Here is a 16,575-nt window from a genome sequence, read left to right as displayed (position 1 = left end):
TTTTCTTACCATTTAATGACCGTAATTCAAATTTGAACTACATCTACATGCAACGCCTAACCATAACAGTTTGAAAAATCATATTTGTGTACTTGTGTGCGAGTTAATTCCATGTGCGGTAAATTAGAAGGAATTTCAAACATATTTATCTCACGACATGAAAACATGCATGGAGTGCCATGGCATTTTAATTCCAAAAAATTAAAAAATGATCAAAAAACATGAAACCTTGCTTGATTTAATGTCATGCCAACAAGATGATGTGGTAGCAAATTGGCCTGTTTGACAAAAGTTTGGACACACACCCCTCACAAACTGGAGCAACTCACTAGAATGTTCGTGGTTACGAGAGGGAACACTAGAAAAACAGGGCTTTGGTTCAGGCCTGGCCAGCCCATTCGTCCCGGTTCAGTCACGAACCGGGACCCATGGGGGCATACGTCCCGGTTCGAGAGCCCAGGGGGCCGGCCGGGGCCTCGTGGGCATTGGTCCCGGTTCGTATGGACCCATTTGTCCCGGTTCCTGGCACGAACCGGAACCAATAGGCCTCACTCCTGGCCCACATACATTTGTCCCGGTTCGTGGCTTGAATCGGGACAAAAGGTGGGGCTTTAGTCCCGGTTCTAGCCACGAGGTGTTCGATGAAATGCCCGAGCCACACTAGTTAAGCTTTCTCCTCTCGAAGCTCAACCTCCAAGCTCCATTTTCCCCGACATTTGCATAGGTTTAGCGGTCCGTCACTTCCTATCCCCGTTTCACCGCCGTCGATCGCCCGCGCCGATCTCGTCGCCGGCAACACCGTGGTGAGCCTCTTGTTCTTATCTTCTTTCTAAAAGAAAAAAATTCTTACTTTAGATAGATACTTGTCCAATTATATATAATGCACGCAGATGAACCGGCAATTGATGTATGGTGACAGACACACCTCCGAGTACGTTAAGGGCGTGCATAATTTTCTCGAAGTGGCTGAGGCAAACAAGCAGAATGGTTTTATGTGTTGTCCATGCCCTAGTTGTGGGAATACGAAGTCTTACTCTAACCGGAAAATCCTTCGCACCCACCTGCTTTATAAGGGTTTCATGCCACACTATAATGTTTGGACGAGGCACGGAGAAATAGGGGTTATGATGGAAGACAGCGATGAAGAAGAGGACGATGACAACGGGGGAAGCTGCTGAAGATCAAGATCAGGAACGAGACGATGTGCTCGATGGTGATGATCTCCGTCGGGTCATTGTTGATGCAAGGACACAGTGCGAAAGTCAAAAGGAGAAGCTGAAGTTCGTCGCATGTTAGAGGATCACAAAAAAGGGTTGTACCCCAATTGTGAAGGTGGCAACACAAAAGATCGGTACCGTACTGGAATTGCTGTAGTGGAAGGCAGGGAATGCTGTGCCTGACAAAGGATTTGAGAAGCTACTGAAAATATTGAAGAAGAAGCTTCCAAAGGATAACGAATTGCCCGACAGTATGTAAGCAGCAAAGAAGGTCATATGCCCTCTAGGATTGGAGGTGCAGAAGATACATGCATGCCCTAATGACTGCATCCTCTACCGCGGTGCGTAAGAGGAGTTAAACGCATGCCCGGCATGCGGTGCATTGCGGTATAAGATCAGACGGGATGACCCTGGTGATGTTGACGGCAAGCCCCCCAGGAAGAGGGTTCCTGCGAAGGTGATGTGGTATGCTCCTATAAAACCACGGTTGAAACGTCTGTTCAGAAACGAAGAGCATGCCAAGTTGATGCTTTGGCACAGAGAGGGCCGTAAGAAAGACGGGAAGTTGAGAGCACCCGCTGACGGGTCGCAGTGGAGAAAAATCGAGAGAAAGTACTGGGCTGAGTTTGCAGGTGACCCAAGGAACGTATGGTTTGGTTTAAGCACGGATGGCATTAATCCTTTCGGGGAGCAGAGCAGCAATCACAGCGCCTGGCCCGTGACCCGTCACCATGTCAGCGAGGAGGACGAGCACGTCTATTGCTACATGGTTGCGTGGAGGGCAGGTTCGACAATACCTGGCAGGTTCTTCACGGATCTCACTGGAGCTATGATCATGTGATGGTTCCTTCTCTTTGGGTGTCCACCGCCTGCGCCGATACCCGTCGGGCGCTACGGTTCTAGCTATATTAGCGATGCTATATGTATGATAGTATTCGAGGTGTATTAGTGATAATATTTGACGATGTACGGACGCAAGAGATGATGTAGTTTTGCTTATAATTGAATGCATGCTAATTTGAATACTACTTTATTTTACAATTTGGTTTTGCTTATTGAATGCTCAACTTGGAAAACTACTCCTACTTTGAATGCTAAAATTGGAGAGCACTATGCAAGGGGTATGCATTTGATTAGTTGATAGATTATAGGGTTTTTGTTTTTGCAGAAATCTAGGAGCCCCCTCCATCATCCCCGCCGTCGTCCCCGTCACCGACCCCCCTCCGGCCTCGAGGTGAGACCAGCCATATCTCCATGTCAATATGAGTCCTATAAGATATTTTGAAATGTTTTTGCTCATATTTTGAACCATTGAAATGTAATGGCCATCAAGTTTGAATGCTCATATGATGTAGATAAAAACATGTATATTTCCGTTCCGGCAAATTTCAGGCGCTCCATATGTCCTTTTTTAGAAAGATAATTAAACGATATTTCGGGTTGACTTTAAGTCTATCGAGTCTCGGCCATATATGAGAGGACGAAAGATCCCGACTGTTGTCGTGGGGCTAGCTTCTCCTTTGTTCCCGTGTGCTAGACAATTTGGTGTAATGCACTCGAGAACGAAAGGAGGAGCTGCCATCACCGACGGTAGCAAATGTCACAGAGGAATCAGTGAGGAAGAGTCTCCACCATATATATATGAGAGGACGAAGAATCCCGACTGTTGTCGTGGGGGTAGCTTCTCGTTCATTCCCGTGTGCTAGACAACTTGGTGTAATGCACTCGGGAATGAAAGGAGGAGCTACCATCACCGACAGTCGAATATGTACACCACGTGAGCTGTGAGTTTTCAAGAAAAGACTCGACAGACCGATAGTCAGCCCGTGATGAATAATAATGATCTAATTTAGGTTTTTAAGTACATATATTTAATTGTACAAGTTTAATGTTTGAATTATGAACATAGGAAATGTCGTACTCGGACGACGAAAGTCTTCCAGGGGAGTGCGACTGGTGCCACGACGACCGAGGTCTGTGCAACAGGCCTCACCTAGACGAAGATCGGCGCTTCAGCATTAAGCTCGACGAGACCTTCGATGTTGAAACGGTACGCAACGACGACAAGTGCTTTTTTCATAATTAATGACGACTTCAACTATTTCAACGTGTAATTTTTCATCTTTTACAATTCGACTAGCTTATCCCATGCCATGCAGGACGCTATGTCTTGGAGAGGATGGGTTTTGAAGACCATGAAAGGATGGAAACAAAGAAAATTCACCTAAGGACCGATCATGGTATGGATTACGAAGTAAAATTATACGATTCTGAGAGAGTAACCCATTTTGGTTGCAAAAAATGGGAAGCACTTTGCAAGATGTATGGTTTTCATGAGGATATGCTTGTCACCATGGACCTTGGTGATCCTGAAATCGAGCAAGACAATATGGACATTTGGGTCCTTGTTGATACGCCTCCAATTCTACCGCTATGTGAGTTTCTCAAACATAATTATTAACTAATTTATATTGTTCATTTCAAAATAGTTGACAGCTTATTTTGATTGTTAAAACAATGTGCGGAACATGGTAGACAGAACCTACTACACCGATGGCTCTGAGTTAACTTATAAGGAGAAAAATCATTTGGTCGCATTTTGTACTAATCTTGAGAACTACAATATCTATTGTAAAACTCCTCCACATTATGGTCAATACGTGGCACTAGTGCACGTGTTGAACTACGGTAACATCCATGGAGATGCCATGGTAAGATTTTTTAGTATTACGACATCCGTGCATCTTCTGCATAAATTCTTTTAAAACCTAACTACATTGCTAACTACGAAGTTATTACTATATGTTTTTCAGCAGGAAGTCCCGAATGATTGTGTGCCTCATCTGATGTATCAGAGTAGTCGCCTTGATGTTTTGAACATACGTCCAGGTCATCCTACGAATCTCAACTGTTCATACCGGATTTCTAAAAGAAGTGGAGACATGAAAATCAAGGAATGGAAAAAATGTATGGACAGTGGTAAGGAGGTTCTTGGAAGCAAAGCGCAAGAATTGAAGACAAGATGATCTCCATTCTCCATAATGGAGAGTCAGGGTCTATACTGTTTTATGCTATTTTACCTTAAAGAGGGTATTTAGGTCCTACCTAATACTGATGATCATGTGCTAAGAACAATTAAGTAGGGTTGGTTCCATGAGTATGAGGATGATGATCGTATGACTTGTTATTAATAACGAGTAGAAGTTGTATGATGATGATTAGTAGGACTTATTATTATGATGATGCATGATGCGAGCATGAAGAGTTATTATATATTAGTGGGTGAAATGAACATGGATTGGATTGAAGTGAAGGCAACATCCTTGTGGTGCATGTCGAAAGTAGTACTAATCCAAACTTGATCAAGTTAGGATTAGTATTATTTTCGACATGCACGACATGTTGCCTTCACTTTAATCTAAGCCATGTTTAGGCATAGTAGTAGCGTTGGTAAACCAAGCACAGAGATAAGAGATGACACTTCTCTCTATTAGCCCTAGGGCTTTAGTAACGACCCTTTAGTCCCGGTTCAAAAACCGGGACAAATGGGCCTTACGAACCAGGACAAATGGCCCTTTTTCTACTAGTGGCACAATGCATGTTTGATGACGAACGGGAGATAGCTTCCTCTTACTGTCTTCAATTTTTTTTCTATGTTTAACATGCACTAATACAACTGTCATGTGAAAATTTAGAAAATTTCAGGGGTCATTTGACCTTTTTAAAGACATTTAAGTGATTTTCTAGCCATTTACTGACCGTAATTCAAATTTGAACTACATCTACATGCAACGCCTAACCATAATGGTTTGAAAAATCATATTTTTGTGTACTTGTGTGCGAGTTAAAAAAATCATCAGACGATGTAAATATCTGGTGTTCAAAAAGAAAATGTAAAGATCTGGCAAGACAACCGGCCCTCACATAATTGGCACTCTATCTCGCGGCTCGAGGTTTGATAGGTGAGTGGCGGGGATCATTAATCAGACACAGTTCTGTACTAGAAACCGTCAACTATTATGTTCACACACGGATTTTGCTGCGGGAATCGTGTGTAATTCAAACTACAGTACTCGTAAATTCTGGCGACCGGCGTGTGTACTGTCCCCGTCGATCTAGATTCCGGCCGCCAATAAATACTACCTTGGTCACGTCGTCCTGCCTGCATTCTCATCTGCATCCTCCCCTCGCTCGCCCCCTCTCTCTCTCTCTCTCTCTCTCTCTCTCTCTCTCTCTCTCTCAAATCTCTGCCATGGCGCCGCCGGTTTGCCCACACGCCGACGAGGAGTCGCCGCCCCCCGAGGACGCTCACTCGATTAGCAGCGACGAGGACCCCTACGCGCCACCTGACGAGGTTGCGCCGGACCCCCTAACTTAGGGTTGATTTTGGGGCCAGTACAATCTTTGTCTGTGGAAGTCGATGCCGCCGGCTGAGAAAGCCAGGCAAGGGGCATTCAAGAAGGAGATGGCGGAGGAGCAAGCCAGGTACCAGGCGGCATGTGAAGCCCGTGATGCCTCCTAGAAAAAAGAGGCAACTGAGCTTTGGGGGCGGGCCTCGTCGTGTCGAGGAGGTCTACAAAGATGGTACTTCACAAGGAAGGTCATAGGCGCTGGGAGCCTCGTCGCTGCGTGGAGGTGGGTCGATAAGCTCCAGCGTGCCACCGACGAGGAGCTCCGGTAGGCTCCCAACGAAATGGCCAGATCGTCCGCGCACGTCCGTCAGCAAGAGGCAGATCGGTATGTCAAGCGCTGTGAGGCGGAGGAGTCGGAGTACTGTCTCCGCACTGGGAAGACGCCGCGCACCAGGGAGCTGCTGGCGAGGGGCTGCCGGAATACTGGCCCCAGGAGCGATTATTAGTTTTAGTATTGTTCGTTTTCAATTTTATGCATTGTACCTAGTAGTTAAGTATCATCACGTATATGTGATGATATTATATATATACATATATATATATATACATATATATATATATTTTTTTTTTATGATGAACTAATGAACAATTAATATATATATATATTAAGAATTCCATTTTATATCTGTTTTTCTATACTAATTTGAATCTAGCTGTTATCATCCACAAGTGTATATACACACAATGAAACAGAAAATATAAGAACGAAAAACTGAGTACACACATTGAAACAGAGGAATAAACAGAGCAATACTATGATTGCTGTGAATACATAGCTATCCACGTCGAAACGACTCAACAAAATAAAACGCGTCCATGAGACCATGACCAGCAGGCCTTGCCTATGGTAACTCTTGGCTTTGCCTGAACTCGTGCAGGCGTTCATCCAAGCGGTCGACACGCTCGCGGTACATCTGGAGCGCGATCTTGAGCTCCAAGTTGGTTATTTCATCAGAGATCACCAGCTCGAGGATGCGACGGCCATGTTCCTCTACTGCGCCCAGGTGGACACCTGGGCCAAGTAGGCGGTCCAGCCTACGGACCAGCGCATTGGCATCCAGCGGGCCATGAACAAGGCGAACGGCGGCACCCATGCGAACGGCGCGGCGGGCGTCCGGTGCAAGTACGGCGCGGCCGGCCTCTGGTGCAAGTACGACGCTAAGGGTGTCTGCCCACTTCTGACGAGGAATGAGGGTACTGATGGGACGTGTAGCCAGCTGCGACGCCGTGTCGACAGCAGGCAAGCGCTGATGGATCCGCTCTTGCTGTGCGGCGCGCCGCGCCTCTCGCTCTGCGGCGCTCCAACGGTCTCGCCGTGCGGCGAGCCGCAGCCTATCGGCGCGGACGTGCCTAGGTTGCTCTGCGGCGCGCCATCGATCATGTTGTGCGGCGAGCTGCAGCTTGTCGGTGCTGACATGCCTATCTTGATCCGCAGCGCTCAAGTGCCATAAGCCAAAGGTCTGCTCAACCTTGGCGATGATGCGCATCACGGCGTCATCCATCGCGTTGCTGGGGAGCGCCTCGGCCTCGACGGGCCATGTCGCCTGCTCAGTTTCCTCGTTGACGAGGTTGATGGCAGAGGCGACGCTTTGGTGGGTTGGCATGCTTGGAAAAGATGGATGTGCTACAGGCTGCGCTTGTCGCCTCCGTGCGTCGCGCGCCGCCTAGGTTTATGCGCAGTATCGCTGGGTGGCGGGAAACATGTGAGGAAATGGCGGGAAACGGTGGCGTGTTCATAAAATGCCATCAATAAATGAAAACTTAGCATAGAAGTAAAATAGAGCTAGCACAAGAAGTAGATGATGATCAGGTGAACACGGACCACACTAGGGAACCCATCGGTGATGAATTCATCAATCGCAAATGTTTGAATACTAGCAAGCGTTTGCCCACAACACACACGGCCTATTCAATCACAAACAGGTCAGATGGATCAACTGTATGCCACGTATCGTATATTGTTAAAAAGTAATGCGGTAGACCTTCTTTAACATGTGTTAAAAAAACAAGGATCTCGAGGTTAGATTAACTCATGGGATGAGTCGTATCAGTCATTTAATTTGACAAATATGACCCATCCTATCAGTTAATTTAACATCAACAGAACTTCCCATCCAGACACCCATCTGATGGCTGCCCCAGCCTGAGCACACTTAACTTGAGAGTTCTCTTACATGAGCTACTGGTGGAACAGCTAGTCCTTGCTGATAGGATGCCTCTTTGCATCCTTATGGCGTATCTGGATGACTGCCCGTCTTCCGATGGCCAATAGATGTTGCGCAGACAGAGCATATCACATACGTCTTATTAGAAGCAATCTTCTGAGTTATTATCAGTCTTCGCACACATTTCTGATTATAAACATGTTTGCCGCGTATCACACACATCTTGTTATATTGAACCGTTTCTGTTCTCTTGTCTCAACGCAAATAGTTCATCCGAGTGAACCGCATGCCGTATCGTCGCACAAATCTTCATCTGGCTGCCTGTTTCTTTTGTGTTGCCTAATCACAAACAGTTCATCCGAGTGAACAGTATGCTGTATATCGCACATTCCTTCATCTGGCTGCCCGTTTCTTTTGTTCCTCCTCATCACAAACAATTAATTGAACTGAATCGTATGCCCTGCATCGCACACGCAACTAAAATCTGAACCGTGTTTAATGCATCCTCCATCGCAAATGTTTTGCACCTTTTTGACGGTTTTTTATACCACCGTTTGTGATTATGGCATCGCACACAGTTTCGTCGAAGGGTCTCTAATCGTAGTGTCGCGTTAACAACAATCTGCAGTGTGATTCTCGACTCGCAACTAGGGTCCAACCATTTTTGTCCTAGTTGCAAGTCTAAACTCAACTCGCAACTGGGGCCCGGCCTTTTTTATTTTCAATTGAGAGTCCACCCTCGACTTGCCATTGGGGGTCCGACATTTTTTTGTCCTAGTTTCAAGTCCACCCTCGTCAGCGAACAAACTGCAGATGACCCAAGTAGATAGGGTATGTTTTTTTGTTTTGTTTCATTTTCCTCATGTTTTTTCTGCTTTTTTATTTATCATTTTTCTTCATTGTTTTCCTCTCCTTTTTTTTCATAAATCTACAAGTTTCAATAAATGTTTCAAAATTTGTAAATTAGTTCATTTTTCTAAAATTGTTAATGGTGATCAATTTTTTTAAAAGCAAATCAAAATGTGTTCATTTTTTTCTCTTCTTATTTATCTATTTTCTTTACTTTTGTTTTTCCTGTTCGCTTTTAGTTCAATGTATATAAAAAAACTTCGCTTTTAGTTCATCATATATCAAAAACAATGTTCACTGTGTACCGAAAAAAATAGTGTGTATTGAGAAAATGATCGTCATATATTAAAGCATTGTTCACAGTATATTATAACATTTTTGGTATTTGTTAACATTTTTTATATAATTTGAAATAAATTATGTAAATTCGTGAACATGTTTTTTGAAATATGTGTTGATGAAATTTTGTTCGTTACTGAAAATTAATTATAAAATATAATAATGAAAAACGCAAGAACCAAAAGGCAAAAAAAAAATCGTTGGTAGCCTAGAAGCTAGCGATGGGAGATGTACTTGTAAATGTATAACAATCAGACGCAAAAGCTAAGAAGTCGATTTAGCACTAGCGATCATTATTTTTTCCAGAAAAACAAGCTATCAGTTTTCTTGTACGGGTAGCTAGCAACCAGATTCTTTTATGAGGGGAGCTAGTGACCAGATTTGCATATAAGCCGGTCACCAATGCGGACACATGATGAGGTGGATTTTAGTTTTGGGCTTTGACAAATTAAATCAAACAAACAGGACAAATAAAAAAATAAGGTGACGTTGACATCATACTTAGATGTGAGATATTATCTCAAATCTAGATGTGACATAGACGGACCCACGTAAATTTTATCTGGCTGATGTTTTGGGAGGCCAACCCCAGCGAACGACCCCATCACCGTCGCACACATCTTGACGCGGGGGCAATGCCATGTCGGATAGCTAAACGTGTTCGTTGGCTGCAGATGCCTGGAGAACACTAGTTTTTCTATAGAAAATCTCAAAAAATGTGAATCCCATGCGCGTGTGGGGATGTTTCGTGACCTCTCGCGAGAGTGTGGGGCTTTTTGCCAATGTGCTCGAGACAAGGTTCATGAACATTCGTGTTAAAACAGATTTTTAAATATAACTTGGTATTTTGAAACATTTTTTAATTCGTCTGAAAATTTGGATATTTTTTTTACTTTTTATTGAGGCAGTTTTATTATAAGAGGATGGCATTTTTATTTTAAGAACATGACCTTTTTTATTATTGGAGGATGTAATATTTTATAATAACAGCATATCAATTTTCAGTTTTATTATTGAATGTCATTTTTATCATTACGAGGATGGCATTTTAATATTTAAGAGGATGGCGTTTTTATTTTTATTTATAAGATAAGAGGATGATACTTTTATTATAGGAGGATGGTAGTTTTATTTATAAGAGCATTGTTTTTATTTAGTAATAAGATGGACATTTTTATTATTGCATGGATGGCATTTTTATTATTTTAGAGGATGCCATTTTTTAATATTGAAAGGTGCCATTTTGTTTACTGTCACTTTTTTTTTGCAATGTTTTTTGGGTGATGACTAAGAACATGGCAACTTTTAGTGCATTTTTTCATTTTCCGATTTTTGTTCATGGCATTTTCTTAAAAAAATGTTTAGTGGGCCTTTGGGCCAACTGGTGGTCGCCATGGTCCTCCCCGCTGGCGAACATGGGAAACGTTCGTTGGAGGATCAGCGAACGAATAGGTTTGATGGGAAGCTCCTCCTAGGGACTGGACGCCAGATATTGGAGTCCTTATAAATAATGATCTTCTATATATTTGGTTGTATGAATTTAGGCAACCAACCTCTTGCCATCAAGCAAATCTATACCTAATAATAAAGGACGGAAGATTTCATAGTTCTCCGTCCATCATCCTTCTATATCCGTTGATTTTATGTTAGTCATAAAGATTAACGGCTGAGATTTAAAAATAGATCTTCATAACAGTTTGGAAAAAACACTTCGCAACTCCTCCCACATTATGACAAGACAACCAGAAACAAAAGCCAACGAAGACACGTCTAACGCCTCCTCCTTTTTTCTATTAAAAAGCAGTTTTGCTAAAGCACATCTAGATGTGCCATAAGTATTGCACATCTAAGCCTTGTGTCTTTGATCTTATGCAGAGATTCGTGTAGGTATTTTCTTTTCTCTTTTTCGTTTTCTTTTTTTCTTGATTAAGTCACTTAGATGTGCAATAAAGTGCTACCCTCGCCTCAATGTTATTTGTCTCTATTGTTTTGAGTCCTCCCACGCAATAATACCAAGGACCAATGGCATGCCCTATAGCCGTCGTTGTGATCCTCGCCTCAATGTCGTCGCGTACGTTGTCGATGTCGGCAACCCCAACAACATAGGCCGGCATGAGGCAGAGACGGACTTGCCGGAGAAGCGGAACATGGTGACGATTTGCGCCGGGAGCGGGAAGCGGGCACGGCTCACTGACACCTTGCCGGCGGCAAGGCCGTTGGTCTGAAACATGGGGGAGCGGTTGAATCGGAACACCAGCGCATTGACACAAGACGAAAGGTGGTGGGCAGCGATAACATGAGCGGCAGCACGGCGGTGATGAGGTCGGTGTCGTTGAGGAACTCCGGGGATGGCGCACCGACGTGGCCAGTCGTCCGTGCGCGGCGGCACCGACACAGCTTGTTCCCGCATGATACGCTGCTTAGGAGGAAGACACGTAGCCTAACATCATTGGGTGGCAATGGCGGCGGGAGCCACGCCTGGTGGTGGTGACCGAAGTGGAGGGCAGCCGAACCAAAACGGTGGACGGCATGGAGGAAAGGTTCGAGCGCGGCCTGCGCGGCAGTGCACGGGTGATGTGCAGCGTGTCCATGGCGGATCCAGAGGGAGAGGGATGGTGGAGGCGGTGACTGCTCGCAGACAGGCGCTCGGGGACGAGAGGGAGCCCCTGCGTGTAGCCCTGGGGCGCGAGCTACTCGGGAGGCGCAATCAGATGGGCCCGGGCGGCGGGGTCATGGGGACGAGGTGGTCGCGGCTCGGCCATGGCAGCGAGCTGCCGGAGAGATGCGGCCAGAGGAGGAGGCCATGAACAGGCGAGCGGCGGAGTGAGGGGAGGCTCCGCCAGATCGAGCGCGTCCTGTACGTGGCCTAGAGCACTCGAGGTCATGGTGGTTGCGGGCTTGCGGCCGAGCTCGCGAGGAAGTGGAAGGTGGTTAGGCAAGATGTGGCAGGAGGGACTTAACCCCTGGCTAATTTGCATGCCCGCCATGCAGGGCCTTTTGCTGTCTCTGATTTCCGCAGCATGCATGCACGCAACAGACTTCACAGTGCGGGCACTGTCATGCAACACCATCCATCCACCTGATGTACAGAAATTGGATACGCACATTTAACACACACATCGATGTCCAACGCCGTCCGTCTAGCCGCTGCCGTGCTATCGCTAGCTAATGATCGTGGTGTCTGGTGTCCGTAGCTCGCTGGGGCTGGCTGGATGCTCATGGCGTACTGGCTTGGTGCGTCCATGGGGCCAAATAGCTCTTCTTTTTCTTATGTTGATCTGTGTCGGAAAGGATGAACATGTCTTGAAAGAAAAGGACACTATAATCAACACCAACACAAAGTCACTGTTGTGAGGTCAGTTGTTCCATGCTTTTATAATTAAAGTCTACCACTTCATACTTCAATTTTAGAGTAAATTGTAGAAAACCACCCGTTTGAGGGCTAGGTTAGCAAAAATCACTACATTACAGTTTTTTGGCAAAAAACACCAACTCTCCCGTAAACAATTTGCAAATACCACTGATCGGCGATTGGGCACCGATAAGTGGATTTATGACAGGTGGGGCCCGTTTTTTGCCGACGTGGCGTTGTCGGCTGGTCGGACAGCTGTTAGACGCTGTTAGACGGCGCTCTCGCACGTGAACTTAAGTGATTCGCTCCTCTGTCTCTCACTCTCACTCTCACTTTGCTCTCGCTCTCGCTCTGTTCTTGCTCGCCACCGCCGGCCGCTCCGCTCCGCGTCGCGCCGCCGCCGCCGCCGCATCGTCATGGTGTCCTGGAGTGAAAGCGACGACAGCAGCGAGCACACTAGGCAATACATCAGCTCTGATTCTGACGACGGCGGAATGCAGGTATGCATTTGGGGATATTTTCCTAGGGTTAGGGTTAGGGTTTGTTCTATGATTTGGGGATATTTTTCTCAAAGGAGCTTGTGTGTTAGCTGTGTTAGCTGATGAAATGTTATGCATTTCTTTACACTCCCAGGTCCCTGCTTCAACTGAGGACTCCGATTTCGAGGGCCCTGAAGATGAAATGCAGGTTTTGTGCCATGGTCACGGGAAGTTAGCAGAGAGGCGTGTTGCTTTTGAAGGAATTCTAACTGGGAGGAGGTTTCTCTGTTGCGCTGAGAAGGTATATGCTTCTAAGTGACAGCACAATCATTGTTAGGATTTGGCCATTGTTTATTTATTGTTAAGTTGGGAGACTGTTGAGGCAGTCATTGTTTACTCTTAGGAGAGTGTTGACTCAGTCATTGTTTACTCTGAGGAGAGTGTTTAGGCAGTCATTTTTTACTCTAGCAACAATGTTAATTAGATTAAAGTACAGTGGATGCATGGGTTAGTTTATTCCTAATAGCAGCACATCATTGTATAATTGAGAGCAGAACATCAGTGCTTTGTTTTTGATGTACTTTATCTTGGGAGATTTTAAATATAATATCTTTAGCTTTGGTTGTGATGAAAGGTTTTAATGGTTTTGAATACTACCTTATTTCAGGAAGGTAGAGACTGTGGACTAGTTAAATGGATTGATCCTGCTTGGCCCAATACCCTCGAGAATGCATTGCACAAGTTATGGTTGATGTATGAAGACAACAAGATACAGAGGGCTGAGGACACTCTGATGAATTCTTTTGAAGTTCATAACCTGACACAAGAGAAGAAAAAGCTGCAGGCCAGCTATGAGAAGCTGGTTGAAGATGTCAATGCACTTGTGGATGCCCAGCAACGTAGGGTAGAGATAGAAAAGACAGATGCTGATAACAAGAAGTTGGAGGAGAAGTATGAGATGGTGAAGAACCTGGCAGCTGCTCAGTCCAGTGTCATTAGGAACATGAAGCTCAAGCTAGCTGAAGAGAGCAAGAACTTGCAGATCCAAATTGATGAGCTGCAGAAGTGTTGAAGAGAGCAATGTGAAGCTGCATGAGAGCAATGTGAAGCTGCAGGAGAGCAATTTGAAGCTGCAGGGGATCAAGGCCATCCTAAATGAATGATCACCTAGCTGTGGAAGAGGGCACTATCATTTGGCATTTGCTTACCTTTTGTAGGGTGTGGTTGGCTGTGCTGTAATGAGATTATGGTTTTAATTTCCTGAACTATGGATCTGTAATGTACTAATCTAGTACTATGATTATGTATGGTTTTGAATTAATGCTAAATGTGATGGTATTTAGAGTATTTGGATGAAATCTGATCTGTTTAGAATTTATGTATTTGAGCCATCAAATAGGGTTTGTAGCCATCTTTGGGGGTTTTGTCGACATCTAGCCTTCACTAGGGTTTTTAGGCATCTTTGATGGTTTTGTCGACATCTAGCCATCACCTAGGGTTTTTAGGCATCTTCGATGGTTTTGTCGACATCTAGCCTTCACAAGGGTTTTTAGGCATCTTCGATGGTTTTGTCGACATCTGGCTTTCACTAGGATTTTTAGGCATCTTCGATGGTTTTGTCGACATCTAGCCATCACCTAGGGTATTTTGGCATATTCGATGGTTTTGTCGACATCTAGCCTTCACTAGGGTTTTTAGCCATCTTCGATGGTTTTGTCGACATCTAGCCACCACCTAGGGTATTTTGGCATCTTTGATGGCTTTGTCGACATCTAGCCATCACCTAGGGTATTTTGGCATCTTTGATGGCTTTGTCGACATCTAGCCATCACCTAGGGTATTTTGGCATCTTTGATGGCTTTGTCGACACCTAGCCATCACCTAGGGTTTTTTTGGCATCTTTGATGGCTTTGTTGACATCTAGCCTCATCATCACAAAATGTATGATAAACTCATCATCACAAAATAGCAGAAAAGATATCTGAAGCATTATAGTTGTAACACCCACGATGCGGCTATATCTCTCACGTGTCGAGGCACGAGTTAGAGGCATAACCGCATTGTAGGTTTTGTCGCAAGAAGGGTCATCTTCACACATTCCCATGTAATGAACAAGAATGGGATAAAGAGAGTTGGCTTACAATCGCCACTTCACACAATTCATAAATAAATTCATACATCATTCAAGATACACACATAGACCGACTACGGTCAAATCCAAATGAAAAGAAGATAACCCCAAATGCTAGATCCCCGATTGTCCCAACTGGGCTCCACTACTGATCATCGGGAAACGAAACGTAGTAACGACTAAGTTCCTCGTCGAACTCCCACTTGAGTTCGGTAGCATCGCCTGCACTAGCGTCAACGACACCTGCAACTGTTTGGAAGTATCCATGAGTCACGAGGACTCAGCAATCTCACACCCGCGAGATCAAGACAATTTAAGCTTATAGGTAGGATGGGGTAATGAGGTGGAGCTGCAGCAAGTACTAAGCAAATATGGTGGCTAACATATGCAAATAAGAGCGAGAAGAGAAGCAACGGAACGGTCGAGAAGCTAGAAATGATCAAGAGGTGATCCTGAACTCCTAGTTACGTCAAACATAACCCAAACACCGTGTTCACTTCCCGGACTCCGCCGAAAAGAGACCATCACGGCTACACACGTGGTTGATGCATTTTAATTAAGTCAAGTGTCAAGTTCTCTACAACCGGACATTAACAAATTCCCATCTGCCACATAACTGTTGGAACGGCTCTCGAAAGTTCAAACCCTGCAGGGGTGTCCCAACTTAGCCCATTATAAGCTCTCACGGTCAACGAAGGATATTCCTTCTCCCGGGAAGACCCGATCAGTCTCGGAATCCCGGTTTACAAGACATTTCGACAATGGTAAAACAAGACCAGCAAAGCCGCCCGAATGTGCCGACAAATCCTGATAGGAGCTGCACATATCTCGTTCTCAGGGCACACCGGATGAACACTACGTACAACTAAAACCAGACCTCAAGTTTCCCCGAGGTGGCGCTGCAAGTGGCTCTAGTTTGGATCAACACTCAGAGGAGCACTGGCCCGGGGGGGGTAAATAAAGATGACCCTCGGGCTCCGGAAACCCAAGGGAGAAAGGCTAGGTGAGGCAAATGTAAAACCAAGGTTGGGCCTTGCTGGAGGGGTTTTATTCAAAGCGAACTGTCAAGGGGTTCCCATAACACCCAACCGCGTAAAGAACGCAAAATCAAGGAACATAACACCGGTATGACAGAAACTAGGGCGGTAAGAGTGGAACAAAACACCAGGCATAAGGCCGAGCCTTCCACCCTTTACCAAGTATATAGATGCATTAATTAAGATAAGATATATTGTGATATCCCAACATAAACATGTTCCAACATGGAGCAATCTTCAACTTCACCTACAACTAACAATGCTATACGAGGGGCTGAGCAAAAGCGGTAACATAGCCAAACAACGGTTTGCTCGGAAATGATGGTTAGAGGCTTGACATGGTAATATGGGAGGCATGATATAACTAGTGGTAGGTAGTGCAACATAGCGATAGAGCGAACAACTAGCAAGCAAAGATAGAAGTGATTTCGAGGGTATGGTCATCTTGCCTGAGATCCCGCAAGGAAGAAGAACGGGTCCATGAAGAAGACAAACGGACGTAGTCGAATGAATCCTCACAACTCCGGAACGAAACCGATGCTAACGAGAGGCGTAAACCGGAAAGAAGCAAACAACATGGTAAACAACCAACAC

The 16,575-nt window shown here is 45.1% G+C and overlaps 1 protein-coding gene across 1 annotated transcript; it reads left to right on the top strand.

Annotated features, from left to right (window-relative positions):
- Positions 1–12,750: 12,750 nt before the first annotated feature.
- Positions 12,751–13,885, top strand: LOC109749836 (uncharacterized). The gene is made up of 3 exons (XM_020308781.3): positions 12,751–12,834; positions 12,968–13,114; positions 13,481–13,885. Exons 1-3 carry the CDS (start codon positions 12,751–12,753, stop codon positions 13,883–13,885), a joined length of 636 nt encoding a protein of 211 aa, XP_020164370.1.
- Positions 13,886–16,575: the final 2,690 nt, after the last annotated feature.

The sequence above is a fragment of the Aegilops tauschii genome, chromosome 7, assembly GCF_002575655.3.
Source record: "Aegilops tauschii subsp. strangulata cultivar AL8/78 chromosome 7, Aet v6.0, whole genome shotgun sequence".
In the NCBI taxonomy this organism is placed as follows: Eukaryota; Viridiplantae; Streptophyta; class Magnoliopsida; order Poales; family Poaceae; genus Aegilops; species Aegilops tauschii.
This window is presented reverse-complemented; position numbering and strand designations above follow the sequence as displayed.

Excerpts from the sequence above, each read along its gene's own strand:
- LOC109749836 (XM_020308781.3), top strand. The coding sequence starts at position 12,751 with ATGGTGTCCTGGAGTGAAAGCGACGACAGCAGCGAGCACACTAGGCAA. Across the intron at positions 12,835-12,967 it reads CTGACGACGGCGGAATGCAG|GTCCCTGCTTCAACTGAGGA; the intron begins GTATGCATTTGG and ends TTACACTCCCAG. Across the intron at positions 13,115-13,480 it reads TTCTCTGTTGCGCTGAGAAG|GAAGGTAGAGACTGTGGACT; the intron begins GTATATGCTTCT and ends ACCTTATTTCAG.